Here is an 18,133-nt window from a genome sequence, read left to right on the forward strand (position 1 = left end):
TTTTTTTTGCTGGAGGGCTTGCTTTGTAGTAAAACTACGAATTATTTATTTCCTGATGGCACCGTGAATTTCCAACTCTCGGCTGAACCGGCACGCTGTAGCATGTTGTGAAGAAACTGGTCAATACATCAATGGCCTATTGTCCGACGTGTTTATTATTTCACAGGGCGCAAACAACGCTCAAAAACATGACAATACACCAACCTTGCACATCCCTCGGTCGTGTATCCTTGCGATTAGCCTAATGTGAACTGTGCAACCCTCCAGTGGAAGAGAACCCAATGACGCTAGCACCCCAGACCCCGACCCCCCCCCCCCAACCTAAACCCTGCCGCGGATCGAAGCGCCAAGCCACGCTAACCCCTCGCCAACAACGCGTCCAATCTTGCATCTTGCATAAGCTGCAAGCGTCCCAACGCCAAGCCAAAAAAACACGGCTGTATTATACACCAACACAAAAGTTCGGCCCAAAGTTTTCTGAACACCGGCGATTACAATTTGAATTGTCAATAAATTTGTAAGGATGGGGTGTTTCAAAGCTGTGGGCCTATAGCGTAGGTCGACTGGAGGTCAAACTTTAGAGAAGATTGGAAAATGGCTAACACACTGCTTCCACGTTTTACTATAGTACAATGTTTAATATACATACTGCTGCATTAAAGCATGGCCGGAGACCGGAGTCCCTAAATGCGAACCAAAGTACTTCCTTTTCATCCATGCATCACCGTAACTATAGTCATAGATGATATGGTTTACAAAGTTGCATGCTTGGCTCTCAAAAACTTACTCGAGAAGCGAAATATAAGCCTATACTTCTTGGTTACGTGGAGGAAGAAAAAAAACATGGTTTATACCACTACCACTATGGATACTGCTCCAATGTCTAGACGAAATTGGTATTCCAGCGTATTTTAACAACCACAAATTCGACTTCACTGACATTTTACAAGAAAAATTATGTGATGGAGAACTGGTTCTTCCTGTTCGGTTTTGGAGTAGGATTTGAGGGCGTAAGGTTTCCGGTTCCAGACTCCCGACAACCCTCAACCCAAACTAGGTTCCCAGGGTTGCTCCGTACACAGAGAGGGAGACCAAAGCCACCCACTCAAAAATGGTCCTTTCCACTTAAGAACACTTCTAATGGATTAGTTCACCAGCAGAAGGGATGGAGAAAAAAATCAATGTTTTAGGAAGCACCAGATGTGTATTTGTTTTGGACCGTATGTTTAGAGGGGGAAACTGACCATTTTGATTTTCCATAGTGGTTGTTGGAACTTCACGCTGGCTCTCAGTGGGCGGTAAAGCTTGTGTGGGACCCGTAATACATGCGTTGGATGACCTCCGTAAAAACAGCAAACTCACGCACCATTTACCGACGCGAGCACAACTTATACATGTACACAATACCAGCAACATCCCCCAAATGGTGGCATTCGTCAAGCACATAAAAACGAATTCAAGATACCGCCTCTGCCTGGGAATGAAGCTCGCTTACCCCGCCCCCATGTTTTGAAGGGATCATCCCTAACTTACCAATGACAATGAAGCAATTAATTGGTAAGCACTAAGAGTAACTATAAAAATAAATATTAATAGTAAACTTGCGGGTACAGCCATGGGTAAAATCTCTTTTGAAGGTGTGGTGGCTCTGAACAGAGCCGGTTTGGTCTCGACGTTTCGAACAGTATACTCTGCTCGTCTTCAACAGGTACTGAGGAAGTTTTGGTACTGAGGAAGTTTGGTTGAAACACAGTGCGTGCCCGAACACTATGGTTGAATATTATGCGATTGTTAAAACTGCCGGTACAAAAACCTTCTACGAAACCACTCTATCGCTCAACACCGTGAAATTAAACCACTCCAGTTATATAATAATTCGACCCACACACATTTCATGGAGGTAGAAATAGCTACCTCCATGCACATACGTAGGACACGCCCACCCTCAATTCCCAACAATAGATGTGAGTATTGTTTAAAACGTTGATTATTGTTCATGGCCATCTGCAGTCAGACGTTTAATGATCTTGATTTACTGGTGGATTGAAGGCCCACGACTTTTTTTCTCTTCTAATTATTGACTCAATGTTATTCAAGTGAACATATGGAAGATCCTAACCAACCTAAAAAGGCACTGGACACCTTTGGTAGTAATGTCAAAGACTAGTTTTCTCACTTGGTGTATAAAATGTGCATAAAATAACAAATCTGTGAAAATTTGGGCTCAATTATTATTGCAGGTCATCGTAGCAAGAAAAACACCCTTTCTCCACAAGTTTTTTTGTTTTGTTAACGTTTTGCGTAAGACCAGGCAACAATGTAACTTGGACCACACGCAACTTTTTGCTTTGGTATTTGGGAGGTTACGTTGATCATGTTTTTTAGTCCAATTTCCACCCAAATTTGGTAACAATAACATTAATGTGATGACTATTATGCTACATTTGGAGTCGGTGCGACTGATCTATATTTAGACGATTACCAATTGTATGGGCACTGGGTCTGTATTGTAAAATACCCAAGCCTATTTTTTGTTGTCGAAAATCCTTTCACAACAAACTTCCAGGGTCTACTCTGACGTAAGGTCATAAACCGTCTGACGTATGAGAGGAGGCGGGCCATAAGAGAGAAACCCAGTCTGGCCCCGAAGTCGTTAAGCCTTCATAATACACGAGAGTCTGTGTGGTAGACCATGGTAGACACGCTGTATGAACCTCATAACATGCATATTCATGATATGGTTCTACGTCATAGCGTGAGTGGCGTATGCACGGCTTCTCTAATGCACATACCGCGACAAGCTTGGTGAACCACTTCATGACGTCACTGCCCATAAAACTCCACGCTGTACGTTAATGTATGCAGCATGCGTGGTGTAGTAGTCACCCTGCACACAATGGTAATCCAATGAATTGGCTCACTTGTGTTTATAAGCGATTTCGATGACGTTTTATCCAGCTAGTTGTTTTCTTGTTTATGCGTATAAATAAGCTTGTTGATATTTTGTTTGATGTCAGCTCATAGTGCTGACTTATTTCGGGGGTTATTTTTAGCATAATGACATTAGGTTGATGTCCGTTTTGATCGTTCATGACGACATATCCTAACCTTTTGGAGCATTTTGTTGTTGTTGTGACATACAAATCGCACGTGGTCTTTGAAGGTTTTACCTGTGACCATCATTACAAGGCGAGAAAACAAAAATATTGAAACAAGTTTCGAAAAGGTCGGACTTTATCGTGGAACAAGCAATGACATTTAAGTGATCAATCTTAGACAATCTTTGAATAAAAATTTAACAATTTTGTGGCAAACCGAGTTAATGATTTTCATGCCGGCATGATGAAGCCAATAATAATTTAATTCAATGAAACCCAAACTTTTTTATAACTCTTGTGGTTTATTATAATTGAATATAACTGAGATTAAAGTCTCAACTCAGTTCACTAATGATTAAAGATATCGCTGATTTTGTTTAGCTTCATGGAAATGACATTGTCCGAATAACGTGGATAAAGCAAGTAATATTCTGTTAACATTTTCTGTCCGCAGCAGACAAGGAATTAATTGATTTAGCCATGCGTGGGAATATTTTCTATTTGCAAAGAGACAAAACCGGTTTCGATGATTTAATCACAGTAGGCGACCGGGGCTAGGGACGAGTATATTTGGCGATGCATTTGTTGTTTTTTCCAGAGCCGTCTGACAACAACCCCTTGTGTTCGACGTTGCAAGGAGGCGCTACTACCCTATCCCCGGCAAACAAACCCACTTTAGAACCGCGTGGGAGTCAAAATTAAACGGTTAAGTGGGGGAAGATTTTGCTGTGCCGTTTTTTTTTTCGGAGAGAAGACTCACCGTGGTTCCCTCTGGGTACGCGGTGCACTTCCGACTGCCCCCCCCCCCAATAATTCCCCCATCTTCGCAAAAATCTCGATATTAAAACAAGAGCTCCTTCACACCGGTGCTCTAAAAGGTCAGAGTTCATGACCATGACCGTTGGGCAGCAACAACCATAGAGACGCGAATGACGCACATTGGCAGTCTGTAGCCCGTGGTCCTAGCAACAAGGCGGGCGGTGAGTTCTTTTGTAGTTTGGCATTTCAGCTTCGTTTGGGTGGGCTGCATATTGCCAACGGAGGCAGATAGAAAGTAAGCAAGGTGTGCAAGGGGGGAAGGGATGTGCTTGTATACCCCTCTGGCTGAAATGGAGTTTTGTTAATAAATCCTTCTACACTTTCTTGTTGGGGTGATTGTGTCTTTTGAAGGGCCCTATCAGGTGAATTTGCACCAGGGCGTGGGTTACTCTTCGGTGCCCCTAAGAGATTTTACAGAAGGTCTCTGACCCATCGTATCCTTTTGAAGTTCAGATGGTCACGAACTCGCAGTGGGCTATTTTACACCTTGAACTGAACACATACCCGCCCCCTCCCACCCTAAAGGCTCTTATATGGTGGTGATTTAATCCACCCCGGATACTAGAGACTTTACTTCGCTTCCTCTTAATAACCCATTGTAAAGTGTATTTAAATTTAATCAAAATGTTCCCAGAAACTTCGGTAAATCCGACCAAAAGGTTGCCCCAAATTCCCCAGTGTGACCCTTTATAGTTCAGTTTGTGTAGGGTGGGGAAATGCTAATGTGTGAACCAGGGTTTCGGCTGTGTTTGGATATTGAATAGCATATAAAAGTCAGGTTGATTTTTTTTTTAAAAGCATGTCCAAATACTATATCAACATTATCGTGACAGTTGTCGGCATTCAGATTATGATTCTAGAGATAAGCTTTGCCAGTAGTGAGACAGTATCTTCAGAAATGTTGGAAACCCGAACCGGCCACTGGAATTCTGAATGATTTTGTTTCGAAAGGTCATCTTTAATCTGAAGGAGAAGACAAAATGTCTTGCCTTGAGAGCTTAACATGGAGAGGGCGGGCGAGTGTGGGCAATGGTGTCTTTCTTTTTCGTCATCTTCCGGTGGCTTTACTATTCGTTGATGTATGCAGCCAGTAGCACTAGCAGAGGATGCTTCGTATTTTTGGCGCGCGCGGGAAAAAGAGAGACATTAGTATAGAGAGTTAGAAAATGGCGGGAAGCGAGAATCTGTGAATGGGATTCTTCGCCCATGTCTCCTGGGGGTGTGTAGGCGGCGTTCACGACAGATATTAAACAAGCTCCTTTATTTACAAAAGCTCCTCCACTTTGCAAGTAGCGAATAATACAGATCAGGCGGTCCGTAACCGACTCATGCGCACAGCTCACCTTTTGGCCATGATCGCACAGTGTTTTTAATCTCCGGACGTGATGATTGAAGAGGCCAAAATCAAAACAACTTCTAAGAAGTTTATCAGTGGGGAAAACTGTCCGACAGCGCGTGAATAAAATTATAAAGCATTCCCATGTGGGATGAATCCATTTTATCTCTGAAACACTTGTGTATGTATTTATTCCTTGTAAACAGAGGAATTTCCCAGGAAGCGATTTCCTCCGGCCGCCCGGACTGTCTTAATGAGACTTTCCTCGGCATAAACAATCTCGCCACACCGCGCACCGTGACAAGTCTCGATCAATTTTAAATACGACCTTTTATACTCACCAAGTCACCGTTTCCGCAAAGCGCGTGATAATTCATTTTTCGCCGAAATGGGAAACGGATATCCTCCTTCGACGTAAATATTACTGTCCCGGTGTTTCAGTGAACGCAGCGGGAAGTAAACATCACTTTCCCACAAATTTGCATTTTTGTCATCAAGGTGATGACAACAACCAAAAGTTCACCAGTAAATTTTTTTAGACGTGAGGAAGATACTTCTTTTTAATTACATGTTGGTGCGGATCAAATAGAAGGTAGACTTGAAGAGGTCGGTTCTCCTCGCATTCATGTGGTTGTAACTTATAACCACATGAATGCGAGGAGAAACGACTGCTTCAAGTCTACCTTCTATTTGATCCGCACCAACATGTAATTCAACAGAAGTATCCCATTAGATCATTAGCGCACGGGCTTGAATCTGCATTCGTGATAGGCCGTGCCTGAATAAGAGGCTTCAGTTACGGCTATGGCTAGATTTCCGCTACGTTGCATCTGTTGAGGTATAATGATCTGTACTTAGCAACACTTACAGCAGACTTACCAGGTAAATTTCAATTTTTTAAGTAGTTCTGAGCATGTGCAAATTACAGAGAACAATCGATTTTACCTGGTAAGTCTGCTGCCACCAAGCGTCCCAAAAGTCTCCAGTTTGGATACGGTCATAGTGGATGTAAAGTTATACCCATAGTTTTCTTCATTTCAAATACAGTATGCTGCAACAGTTAGATAACAAAAAGCGCGAAGATTGTTTGAATCACTCTGCCTATTTCAAATCCGTACCACTACAGTGCCATTTTTATCAAAGTCATCGATACCCGACGTATCCGCGGTTGACTTGGTTTAGGTCGATAGAGGGGGTAGCGTGTATGGCAAGGTCCTGTTTGACGTCATCGAATGGTATCTCAGACGCTTCTGATATAGGTCGAAGGTCAGTAAGACCATTGAAATTCCAAGCAAGCACGCGAACATTTCTTAATAGATTGATTTTTGTTTCCGTCTCGCTATCTTGATGATGTATTTCCAAGATTTTGTCAAGTTTTAATCGAACTAATGCAGATGGCTAGACGAGGTTTATGTTTTTCAAGTAACCATAATCTGAAATTTAGGGTCACATGGAGGCCATTATTGACTTTATTTCGCATGGGTAGACTTTCAAAGGTCGTTCATCCTTGTTGAGGTTGGCATGGTGCCTTCCCCTTTAATTGTGTAAGTCATATGGTACACTGATGGAAAGTATCCGAATTTGATTTGTGCATTCCCTTTGCGTGTACGTTGGTATGGTTGGTACACTTACACATGGACTGGTGCTAGTCTGTTTTCGTGCATTCGATGGATAACGAAGAAAATTCATCAACTGAGATTTATTTTGTCTGAACCGGATTTAGACAGACACTGTTTCGTAAATTTCGACCCCGGCCAATGACAACTGTTTAGTAGAGAGTTGGAACACCCAAACCTCGTCCCCAATCGTTAAAACCAACCATCGCACCCATCACTAACTGCTCCTCTTTACTCTGCTGATCAGGCTGACCGTGACGTCATTCCACCAAGAATTCATTGATGCGATCTAGAAGAGAGGATGCAAATCGCATCATCCCCTCATGGGCTCATCATCCTCGTTGCGCCTTGTGATATTGCATTCCATATCTTCTCCCTCCCCCCCCCCCCCCCCCCATCTTGGCGATGAGGAGATGGTTGGCATGTGTTCTGAGAAATTCTGGCCGTCCTTTCACGCCTCCGTGTCAGGTGAATGAACCGCTGTCATAAACACCAAGACCTTAAAAATGACGACAGGGGAGATGGTACGAGTACATGTAGATGGGTGAATGGGGTCACGTAGGGAGAATCTTATAGTGGAGGGTGTGCTTAAGATACGGGTTGAGGGGTTCAAGAGTTTCTAGTGGGTGTTCACGCGTAGCTTCGCGGTTTTGCATGAAAACAAAATGTTATGCGAACTACACTTTGATTAATGGTATTACTAGTATCCAGTTTAAGTTCCGTTTTTAAGATATGCCAAATGTGTTTCACATCGTATAGAGAATCGTTGTGGTGTTGCCCCGACCTAATGAAGACAAAATAATGTTGTGCGATTGAGAACAACATTTTGTGTATACATTTGGTTTATTGGTGGTGATTAACCGGTTTGTTCCGTTTCAAGAGATGTCAGTGATTTCCACAGGTAGATAATCTTTAGCGGTGTTGACCCATCTATGGTTGACCCATCTATTGGCTAACTCAAAATGAAAGCAAAAGTTTATTGGTGGTGAGTAAACCAGTACTAGTTCCGTTTCCCTCCCCACCCGATAACATTGTGTTCGTTGACAATAGCTTAGTAACTCCATACGAGTCCACCGCCCATTTCTGACTTTAGGGCCCGTGAAGGGGTTTGCCCAACGGGGTTAACGACCTTTCTGTGGGTAACGGTGACTTGTTTGTTTTTGGGGTGAGGTTGAGTCACGAGGATGGCGGGTCGCCCAGCGGTCACACCGTTTGCACTGCTTCTGTAGCAACCCCAGCTGGCTCCCCCTGGTAGAGCTTTCGGTCGGGGGTTAACTCTGCTGAAGCAACGAATGTACACACACCAGGCCTGTTGTTTTTTTAAAGAGGAAAGGCACAATGGCATTTTCTCGATAAAGGCATTGTAAAATGGCACTCTATGAGAAAATTGTAAGTTTCTGCTGAAGCATTTCAAGGGCACCAAGGCAATGACCAGGGGGCATGAAGGCAATCGCCCCGTTGCCTTCGTGAAGATATCAGGCCCGCACGTAGACAATGCTTTACCATCATTGTTCACATCACAAGGTTCATTTTGACTATTTATTTATTAATGGCGACGTATTGACAGAGTAGTTGATGTGTGTTCCTTCTATAGTTTTTCCTGAAGATTTTGATACTTTGTTTCAGTACTAAACCCTCTCCATCATCACTTAATTTACTGTTAAGAAACAATACATTTTAAAAGATTATTTGGAGCGTGTAAAGTTTTTTGAACGGTTTGAAATTCCCCAGCTGTTGGGAGATCTAGGTCGATTTGAGTTTTTTTCTCCGTCGTCCCCCTGGCTAGCATACCAGCGTACTGACATAGAGATTCACCACACCTGGTGAAAAGGTCACCAGTGACGTAGAACCGAATCCGACAACTTGCCGTACTCGCAAAATATGTATCAACAAAATGATGGGGCAAGGATGTTTTCCTTTATATTAATATGGGTCGTGATCATAGCTTCCTAAAGGATTCCATGCTAGCGTGGTGAACTTGGAAGTATGGCCTTTGTTGTGTGTCGACGACGGTGCATTGACATTATGGAGCTAGCTATGTGTTGATATTTAGTCAGCTGGATTAGGGTGCATTTTTGATCAGCACTTATTTTTTTTTTTGTACGTTGACAACGAACCTTGACATTTCAGGCGAAGTGCTAACAAAAATGGGTGGTATCTGTATACGCCCCGTGATGAGTGAATGCTATTGCATCGTATGATGGTTTGAAATAAAAAGGAAATCGAAAAAGGGATCAGCTGGGGGGCTTGAATCGCTTTATCCGAAGTCGATTTTGAAACCTTTGCTGGGAGCCAAAAAGGGCGTAGACCGACCTCAACCCTGCGTTGAGGATGCCGAGACAATTGGCTTCGTTTCCTCGGCATGGTTGTGCTCGGTGTCTCCCTTCGATGTGTCTGGTTTTTAGTGGGTTTTGGAGGAGAACCGGCTGGTCTTGCTCCCTGGGAATAAAAATGTAATGAAATAGACTGCAATAAAACAAAAATAATGTTTCATTAATTTAGACTCGACTCCAACTTTGATTATAACGTTGTCCTCTATGTTGAAGAATAATCTGTATTGACAATAAATTGCTATAAAAAAACTTCAAAAAGTGAACTTTTGTTAAACTTTCATTTGTCCCGTTCATTTCAATTGCCACAATCCGTCACAATAAGCCTATTTCAAAGGTGTTAACACTCCACCATTAACTGCCATGCCTACCCCCCCCCCCCCTCGCCCAACAGTCCCAAAGTCCCAACACTCTCTTGGTTTCTTATGAGATTAGTGTGTGTTTTAATGAAATACTTTGTCCTAATTGTTCTACTTTGAAACGGACAGTTGATCTTTAGCCCTTATAAATCTGCACGGGCGCCCTCTATTGAGATGCGCTTCCAGTGTCATATATTCAAAAACGCGCGAACATAAAAGATAAAAAACTACACACGCCGCCTTGAAAAGGCGGGAAAACAATCTGGCTTCATTATTAAACATGGCCAATCGAAACGACACCCTGAAAATATATGTCAACGCCTCTAGTGTGAAATCCAAATTGTTTAGCCTTTTCCCAAATGTCAGGCCGTAAGCCGAAGCTCTTTGCATCGAGTGTGTTTTAAGAGCCGTGTTTCCAAAGAGCCCGTGTTTCGAACATTGCCAAATATGGTCATATGTGCTGACGACATACAGGCTGTATCAGGGCCATTGGGGAGAGAGTCGAGCGGGAGAAGGGAAGATAATGCATGTACACAAACCGTACACTGTCCGGTTGCATGTACAATGTATACACTAAATAAAAGATATGAGCGGGAGCATTTTAATCATGTTTCACTTACGTGACTGGTTGGTACGAACCCGCTATCGCAGTTAACCTTTGATGACATTTAAGGCTAGCTGTGCGTGGAGATGTAGCGATCTGATATTTATATTCTCGCTGTACCAGGTCTTTTCTGGAGCATCTCTATGAGTTAATGAGTTATAGGCCTGTGTTTTGTGCAGCTTTAAAACAAATGTCATACTCAAAATGTAATCATTCAAAATTTGTGTCGGTATGTTTGTTATTTCGTGGGGAGAAAATTAGCCGTGGGGCCGTGGCTGTAATTTGTACGAGTCAATTACAGGTTATTTAATTGATCAACAACTAGTTTTGCCTTGGCGAATGGGTGGATATAGGCTTGGCCTGATGTTAGTGACAGCGTCTCGTGACTTAAATTTCAGCAAGCCGAAAAGAAACAAATAAAGACCCAGTATTTACTTTAAATTATTACTTCTTTTTAGAGATTCTTACTATACGATGTCTATGGCAGTTAATCTGGTTATATTATTGCATTTGTGGATACAAACTTTTTGTTTAATGTCTTTGTGGTATCTTTTTAAAATTCGGTCATCTTAAAAAATAAATCCAGATATAATATCAAAGCATAATGATTGATGCAGTAGTTATACGTTGGGTCTTACTTAGGAGCACTATTATGTTCTTTGTAGAACCACCAGTTTTCATGGAGAACCATCGGGCTCTTTGTAAAACTACAAAGTTCTTTGTAGATCTGGTTCTTTGTAGAACTACCTGCCAGATTTTGTGTAGAACCACCAGGTTCTTTGTGGTAGAACCACCAGTTTTCATGGATAATTATCAGGCTCTTTGTAGTACTACAATGTTCTTTGTAGAACTACCTGGTTCTTTGTAGAACTATCTACCAGATTTTGTGTAGAACCACCCAGATTCTTTATAGAACCACCAGGTTCTTTGTGGTAGAACCACCACTTTTCATGGAGAACCATCAGGCTCTTTGTAGAACTACAAGGTTCTTTGTAGATCTGGTACTTTGTATAACTACCTGCCAGATTTTGTGTAGAACCACCAGATTCTTTGTAGATCCACCATGTTCTTTGTAGAACCACAAGGTTCTGTGTGGTAGAACCACCAGTTTTCATGGAGAATTATCAGGCTCTTTGTAGAACTACAACTCCTTCTAGAGATATTATGTATACAGTGTTACCGCAAACCTTAGTCATTGGATTTCTTCTAATAATATAGACAAGCTTTTCTGTTCCTTTCATTTTTTGTCTTCCAGTCTCTATTAATCTTAAATATGCAATCTGTATCTGTTAAAGATTTTCACTCACAAGAAAAGAGTTTGAAATTAAAGTTCGAAGATGTAAAGGTTCTAAACAAAAAATCCCTTTCTTTGATTGTTCCTAACTCACAGGTGGACAACTTTCTCAATGGCAAACAACCCCTGACCCTTGCCCTACGCCTCGGGAGTCACATGGTATTCGTTCAGCTTCAATTGGCTGGTAACCCAGGTCAGCACAGCTTCCTGAACTGCCACAAGGCAGCCACGCCCAGCCGACCCAAGCCGGTTGTCAATCACCATCAAGCCACGCCCGCTGCGTCCACGTGTACATCACCGCCTGTTAAAGACGAATTACCGGTAAGGGTTTATCTTTTAATAAACTCTCTTTCAACAGAAGGTACACTTTTTTGTAGATTTGTTCTTTATGTAAGTCAACTTGTGTTGATGTTAGTCACAATTTTTGATGTGCAAACAAGCAAAAAGTGAAGACAAAAATATTACTTCTTTCGTGGAGGTATCTATATAGGGTACTTTGAGGATGCTAGGTGCTGGCTAGGTGGTAGCAGACTTACCAGGTAAATTCATGTTTCTAAGTATGGGCGCGTGCTCAGAACAACTGGAACAATGGAGATTTACCTGGTTAGTCTGCTGCCACCTAGTGTCAAAGTCTCCCATTGTTGCTATTGTTACTATCAAACTGGACATTTACAGAATTCAATTAGTGTGAACACTCCCCGATTTCAATTGTACTCAAAATCTTCTTCCTCTTCATTAATTCCAACAGCCATGCCCACAGTCACAGTGCCCCCTCCACGGCAAGACAGCTTGTGTAGCGCCCTCACTGGCCAGCAGGCCGCAACAGCAGTACCCGAGTAATATACCACCACCCCCGACGTCACCCTGCGGTCATGCCAGGTCGTCATCTGCATCAACATCATCATCATCATCATCATCATCATCATCATCAGCTTCTTGGCCGAGGACTGGAGCCTGCATTGATAGTGTACAACAACATTCACCAGGGGTGTTCTCCGGAACTTTTTCAGGTAAGGAGTGGTCTTCGACTTTATTTTTCACAATAAACCATAACAAAGTTAGTGCTGTTAAACCGCTGTGTAGTTTAGTTGAACAGTTCTCTTGCTAATTCCCCCACAAACTCTTTGCCACTTGTCCCATTGTTTCACCTTTTAGTCAACCAAACATCTACCACCGTTCAACAACAATTTGTTAAACATTTTGAAACTTTTAAACAGCTGTACAGTCTAGCTGAACGGCACTTCCGAACCTCCCACAAAATTTTCGCCACAGTTCTACCACTCTTTGACCTTTAAGTAAATCAAACCTGTACCTCAGTTTGACCATTTTTTGTACCTTTGGTGGCTTTCAGGTATTCTGAGTGCAGCCGTTCAGGATGGCCAGGGCAGACCGAAGAAAGACATCAGTACCATCGCCCACATCCTGGGGGACCTCCTACATGCTGCACCCCTCTACCGGCAACACGTCAACCAGCAGAAGAGACGAGCGGCTTGTACCCAGCCTCACACTGCTCCAAGAACAACACTACACAATGCTGCCGCGGCCACTCCTGCGAGTAGTGTACCGGCTAGACCACAGACACCTCCAGGTAGGTTGAAATCTCTAGACAGTTTCAAAGTATTTGGATTTAGGGCACTCAGAAAGAGGTCATGTCACACGAGACAACAGGCAACCAGTTCCAGGCAATCACAAAGAAGAGAATCCATTCTCATTTGCATATTCACATTCTTGGAGAGTGTGAGACATCGTTTGAAAAATGACTTATGTGCTAGGCATGCACTGCAGTTGGTTGCCTCAACCTGTAAAGGTTGCCTCTTGTGAGAAGGCCCTATAATGAGTGATTAGCCTTTTTTGTGAGACTCTTTAATAGGAGTGCACTGGTTGGTTTGGGTGTAAAGAAAGGTTTATCCAAACCTAATGGTGTAACTAGGGTTAAGTGTCCACCATTTTCTAAGAATAACTTAATCTGCCATTTTCTATCTTTGCGTCTCAGTCGTTAACCATTCTTTTCATTTGGAAGGTACTCACTAACTTGCTATCTTTTGGTCTGTTTTCCAAAAGTGACTATGATTGTTATACTTTTTGGTTTTTTAAATGGAGTTGGCAGACCCTCTTTCGCATTTATACGAGACATTCAAAAGCAGTCATGTGTTTGGACTTATAACTCATTGTTTGTTTGTTTGTTTATTTGCATTTTTTTAACAGAAAAGAAGCAGTTCATTATGCAGGAGAACAATCACACACGCAGCAAGATGGCGCATCTACAGGAGAAGCTGCGCGAGAGACATGCACGGCGTCAAGCCCGGCGCATGACGCGAGGCCCGTACCAGGCCCACCAAAACTGCCATAAACACGCCATGTTCGTCGAGAAGGGCGAGAACAGCAAGGAGAGGGCCATTTCCGATAACTGCTACCCGGCCCTCAAGCAGGACTACCTAGCTGTATGAAAGTCTCAGCATCTGCCTCGATATACCACGGGCAGGACACCTGAAGTTTATGGCAATAACTGGCTGTGATGCTGGGACCAAACAAAATTGACGTATAATTTGGAGTTCCCAAGATGAAGAGTGGGGGAAACTTCGATGGAGAGTATTGCGTTGTCTTGGCAGGGGGAAAACAAAAGACAACGAATCAGGCTTCGGACTTATGTACAATAGACTGTGCTTGCACAGAGTGGTGGCGAGCGAGGACTGCCGAAGCACTGTGTGATGGTAGCTAGGCATTGGAATGTTGGTTATAACAGCACTCTCAAATCCAGTGTAATGGTGATTTGCAGCTCTCTGAAGCACAAAGTAACCGCTGCAGGTTTTGTGGAAAGTGGACTTTACTTTAGAATGAGACTCTTGTGTGGTACAGTATTGTTAGCGTTTTTAATTAAAGTGACACGGCTAGGGCTGTTGTCTTACTTAATTGCAAGGGATCAAGGGATACTGCTTGTACAATCCGGTATGAAAAGATCAGGGTAGAAAGAGAAAGAACTGAAGGTTCGCTTGATGTAATTATTAAAGAAATTATTCAAGTTAAATAATGCAATTAATTTTTTTGATCTTTCATCATTAGACTGTCACCGAACTGGTTCGCTTGTGACATAGGGATATCTATTTCTAACTTCGTATTATTTAAGTAAACAAAACAGGTTATTTTGTAATATATCTGATGTAAAGGCAAACAGTGATTATGTATCAACCAGCCTACATATCGGTGTGTATAGTAATTCAACTTTTTGTATTTAGTGAGATAAACTAATGTAGGCATGTGTTTTGTTAGTCGTTAGACTATTGTTAGTAACTGTTCTTGGGGTACATTCTGTCTAAAAGTCTGGTTACCGCCTTTCTCCTCACACACAAACCAATACAAGTGGCATGACCGTAGAACGGACCATACTATTTTTCATTTGCAGGTTCATACTTTGACCTTTCGTTAGTTTACTGCCGGTTGTATAATTTTTTTGTTTTGACTCGCATTTTAATCAGGAGTTTAAGTTCTGTAATGGTTTAATTCTTGGCACTCGTTTAGAGACTTTTGTTTTGTTATTTCACTTGTGTGTGGATTTAAGCAGTATTAATTGCACAAATATTATAAGTCGATTATTTCAGATAAGTTTACTTTTTTCTTCTCTTTTAAAGATTATTGATAATTTTTATACGATAAAGGATCAATCGGTTTCTGATCGATTCCACGATATCGTCAATTGATTAAGATACCATTATTCTGATAATTGATAATAATTTTATACATTTCCAAAAATTCCGAAGCTGTGGTGGACATAAATCGGAGAAATGTCGCCGCCTCTTAGACTCGAGAGAGAACTAACCAAATCACCTCTGGATGGGGTTGAGTAAAAAGTAGTAATGTAAGTATTTTTAGCCCTAGGCTAGGCCGGTGTCAACACCCATTTGACCTTAGATTAGACAGAGTGACCCCGGCTGCGGCTGATGCGAGTTATATACTGATTTTGTACGCAATTTTTGCAGCCGTGGTGGGTGAACTTATCGTAAAAAAAACAAAGTGGTGAACTTGGCGTTATACTTGCGTGAGAAATTGTGAGAATTTGTGTGAATTGATGACCGAAACCGAGAGTTCGGATAAACGATTCTTCCAGTACAAATTGTGATATTTGTATATTATTAACATTATTATTATTATTATTACATACTCGATCTACAAAAGGCACATTTGAAAGCCTATAATTAACATCGCGTTGCCTATACTATTGCAATGAAAACAAAGTGTGAAGACACTATTTTTATTTCTAAGTATATAGTTGACTTGCCTCGCTATATTGTTGCTATGACGACAATCTCTCAGCCAATCAAAAATAATAAACAATACATCGTCTTTACAACTGAAAATAAAACTATACAAAAGACCCTGATTTTCGTTTAAATTGACAGGGAATTTATGTTTATGTCTAGTTAAAGGGGTTGATTTAAAGGTATTGATGACGTCACGTGTGGCGTAATTATAGACGATGTTTATTCATTATTTTGATTGGGCGAGAAGGCGAGACAAACCTATATTTTCACTACAAGATTATTATTCGTTCTTTGATTACGACATTTAAGGTTGTCATATCTCAAATTATGACTAGCATAAGAGTTAAACACCACCCTCAACGTTTAATTGAGGTCAGTCTACTAATGTCTGTGTATATATTGTTTTGGGAGCCGTTATAGAAAGGGAAAGACAAGTAAATGTCGAAATAATAAAGAAAAGCGGGACTAACTTTACAAACATTGCAAAGCTTTGTTATTATTGTCTCTAGTTGTTTAACATTATTCGTTGTGTTGTTCCCCTCAACAGAGTTAGACAATCTGGCAATTATTAATTTCATTGGGAAAGGATTTATTAAAAGAATTTACTTTACTTAAAGATACAAATAATCATTAGTTAAAGTATCATTGAAAAAGCTGATGTACTCGATATAACGCTTTATGGCCGACCGAGCGGGCGCATTCCTTTTCCAATCACTCGTTTTAAAGTTTGTTTTAGTTCATTGTTTTCTGCTTTAAAAGTATACAATTTCCAAACAGTCATTCAACATCAGCACAAACTCTATCATCAACATCAGTTTTTGAAGTGACTACAGTTCTCATAAAGATGATTGGTGTAAATTTGAATGTCGTCTGCTTTCGATAACCAAGATATTTTGAGTGTGTAATGCTCATTGTATATTGCTCAAAATACATGTATTTTTTTACTGACAAAATTAATCATTCGGAATACAATAAAAAGGTTAGAGATGAATCGACATTAGTATAAACTGAGGACAACCAACTGGAAGATTACTTACATTCCCGCGGAAGTAAATTATGAGAAGAAACCAAACGTATTAACTCGTCTGGTGGCTTGATATTTTGAGCCGACCCTGGGCGCGTGCCTCAACTTCAAGAATTTCAGTGCCTGGATTTATACCTCAAAATGAGGGCGCTATATAACTTAAGTGTGACAAAAACATCTAACGTTTGACTTTGATGGTGGAACGAGTAGAGGGCGCTATGCACAGGTAACAGAGAGGGCTTATAACCAAGACCCGTCGACTTAGCCCGCGAGCTAGGGTTGTAGCCAATCCTTGACTAGATTTGTTTGTTGATTTGTTTGTGCTAGATTTGTTTGTTGGCTCGTTTTTGCCCAAAACACATGGTCGAGGCTACCGTAGAGACAATAGCACTATAATACAAATAGAAAAGCGGCCATCTTAGATATGGTGATCCCCCTACGTTTGTGATAAGAATACGAGACACGTTCCCAAGGCCAACCACCCTAAACCGTACCCCACCCCCACAAAGTTCAAGTCAATTACCCAAGACAATTATTATTGTTTGCATCATATAACCAAGGTCATTACGCTACGAGGCTGACTACGAGGCTCACTTGGGAATTGGCGCAAACGGCATGCACTGTAGAAAGCTGTAACTTGGGAAGCGGAAAGGAAAGATCGCCAAGCGAGAGGTGTTAGAAAGATGGAGGCAAAGTGCTGTAATGTGATGAGGTGGGAAGGCTACCCGCCGTAATTGATGGTCTGCCCATGGAGGAGGTAGACTACCTCCATGGTCTGCCTAAAAAATTACAGGTACATTTTTTTAGGCAAAGGCAATCCTAAGCTGCGCTAGGTAGACAGTGTCACACTGTTATAAAGGCACTGTACATGTTTAGTATTATTGTCAAAGACCAGTGCTCACGGTGACTGCTCTATATTCCGACACCCCTATGTTCCGACACCCCTATGTTCCGACAACTCAACCTATATTCCGACACCCCTATGTTCCGACACCTCTATATTCCAACACCCCTATGTTCCGACACCCTTATATTCCAACGACCCAAACACCCCTATGTTCCGACACCCCTATGTTCCGACAACCTGTACCAATATTTTGTGTTAGCCATTTTTTTTTAAAGAAAAACGGTGTGACTTGAAGAAACTACACATGTTCGCAATTTAGTTCATGAACGTACCGGTAACCTATCTTTAATATGTAGTCCCACAAAGGAGTTTAATTTGTATAACAAGATTCTGCTATTACAAATATTCAGTTTCTTTAGAAGAGTACTGAGTAATGGAGGGGGTGGTAGGACCGAATTATTTATTGTTATTAATTGTTAACAAAATAATTATTATGATTATTATTATCAACACGGACACGCACCTAACAATAGCAAAGTACCGAGTATTT

At 41.6% G+C, this 18,133-nt stretch overlaps 1 protein-coding gene across 1 annotated transcript in view; it reads left to right on the top strand.

The window, feature by feature from the left end:
- The window catches only part of LOC139946387 (midnolin-like), a 31,949-nt gene extending 15,759 nt beyond the window's left edge, over positions 1–16,190 (top strand). The window contains exons 4-7 of the mRNA XM_071944031.1: positions 11,553–11,777; positions 12,205–12,466; positions 12,808–13,044; positions 13,662–16,190. Of these exons, the coding sequence (XP_071800132.1) occupies positions 11,553–11,777; positions 12,205–12,466; positions 12,808–13,044; positions 13,662–13,903 (966 nt within the window). The 3' untranslated portion in view covers positions 13,904–16,190. The remainder of the gene's footprint in view (positions 1–11,552; positions 11,778–12,204; positions 12,467–12,807; positions 13,045–13,661) is intronic.
- The last annotated feature ends 1,943 nt before the right edge of the window (positions 16,191–18,133 follow it).

Source organism: Asterias amurensis, chromosome 13, assembly GCF_032118995.1.
Source record: "Asterias amurensis chromosome 13, ASM3211899v1".
Classification (NCBI taxonomy): Eukaryota; Metazoa; Echinodermata; class Asteroidea; order Forcipulatida; family Asteriidae; genus Asterias; species Asterias amurensis.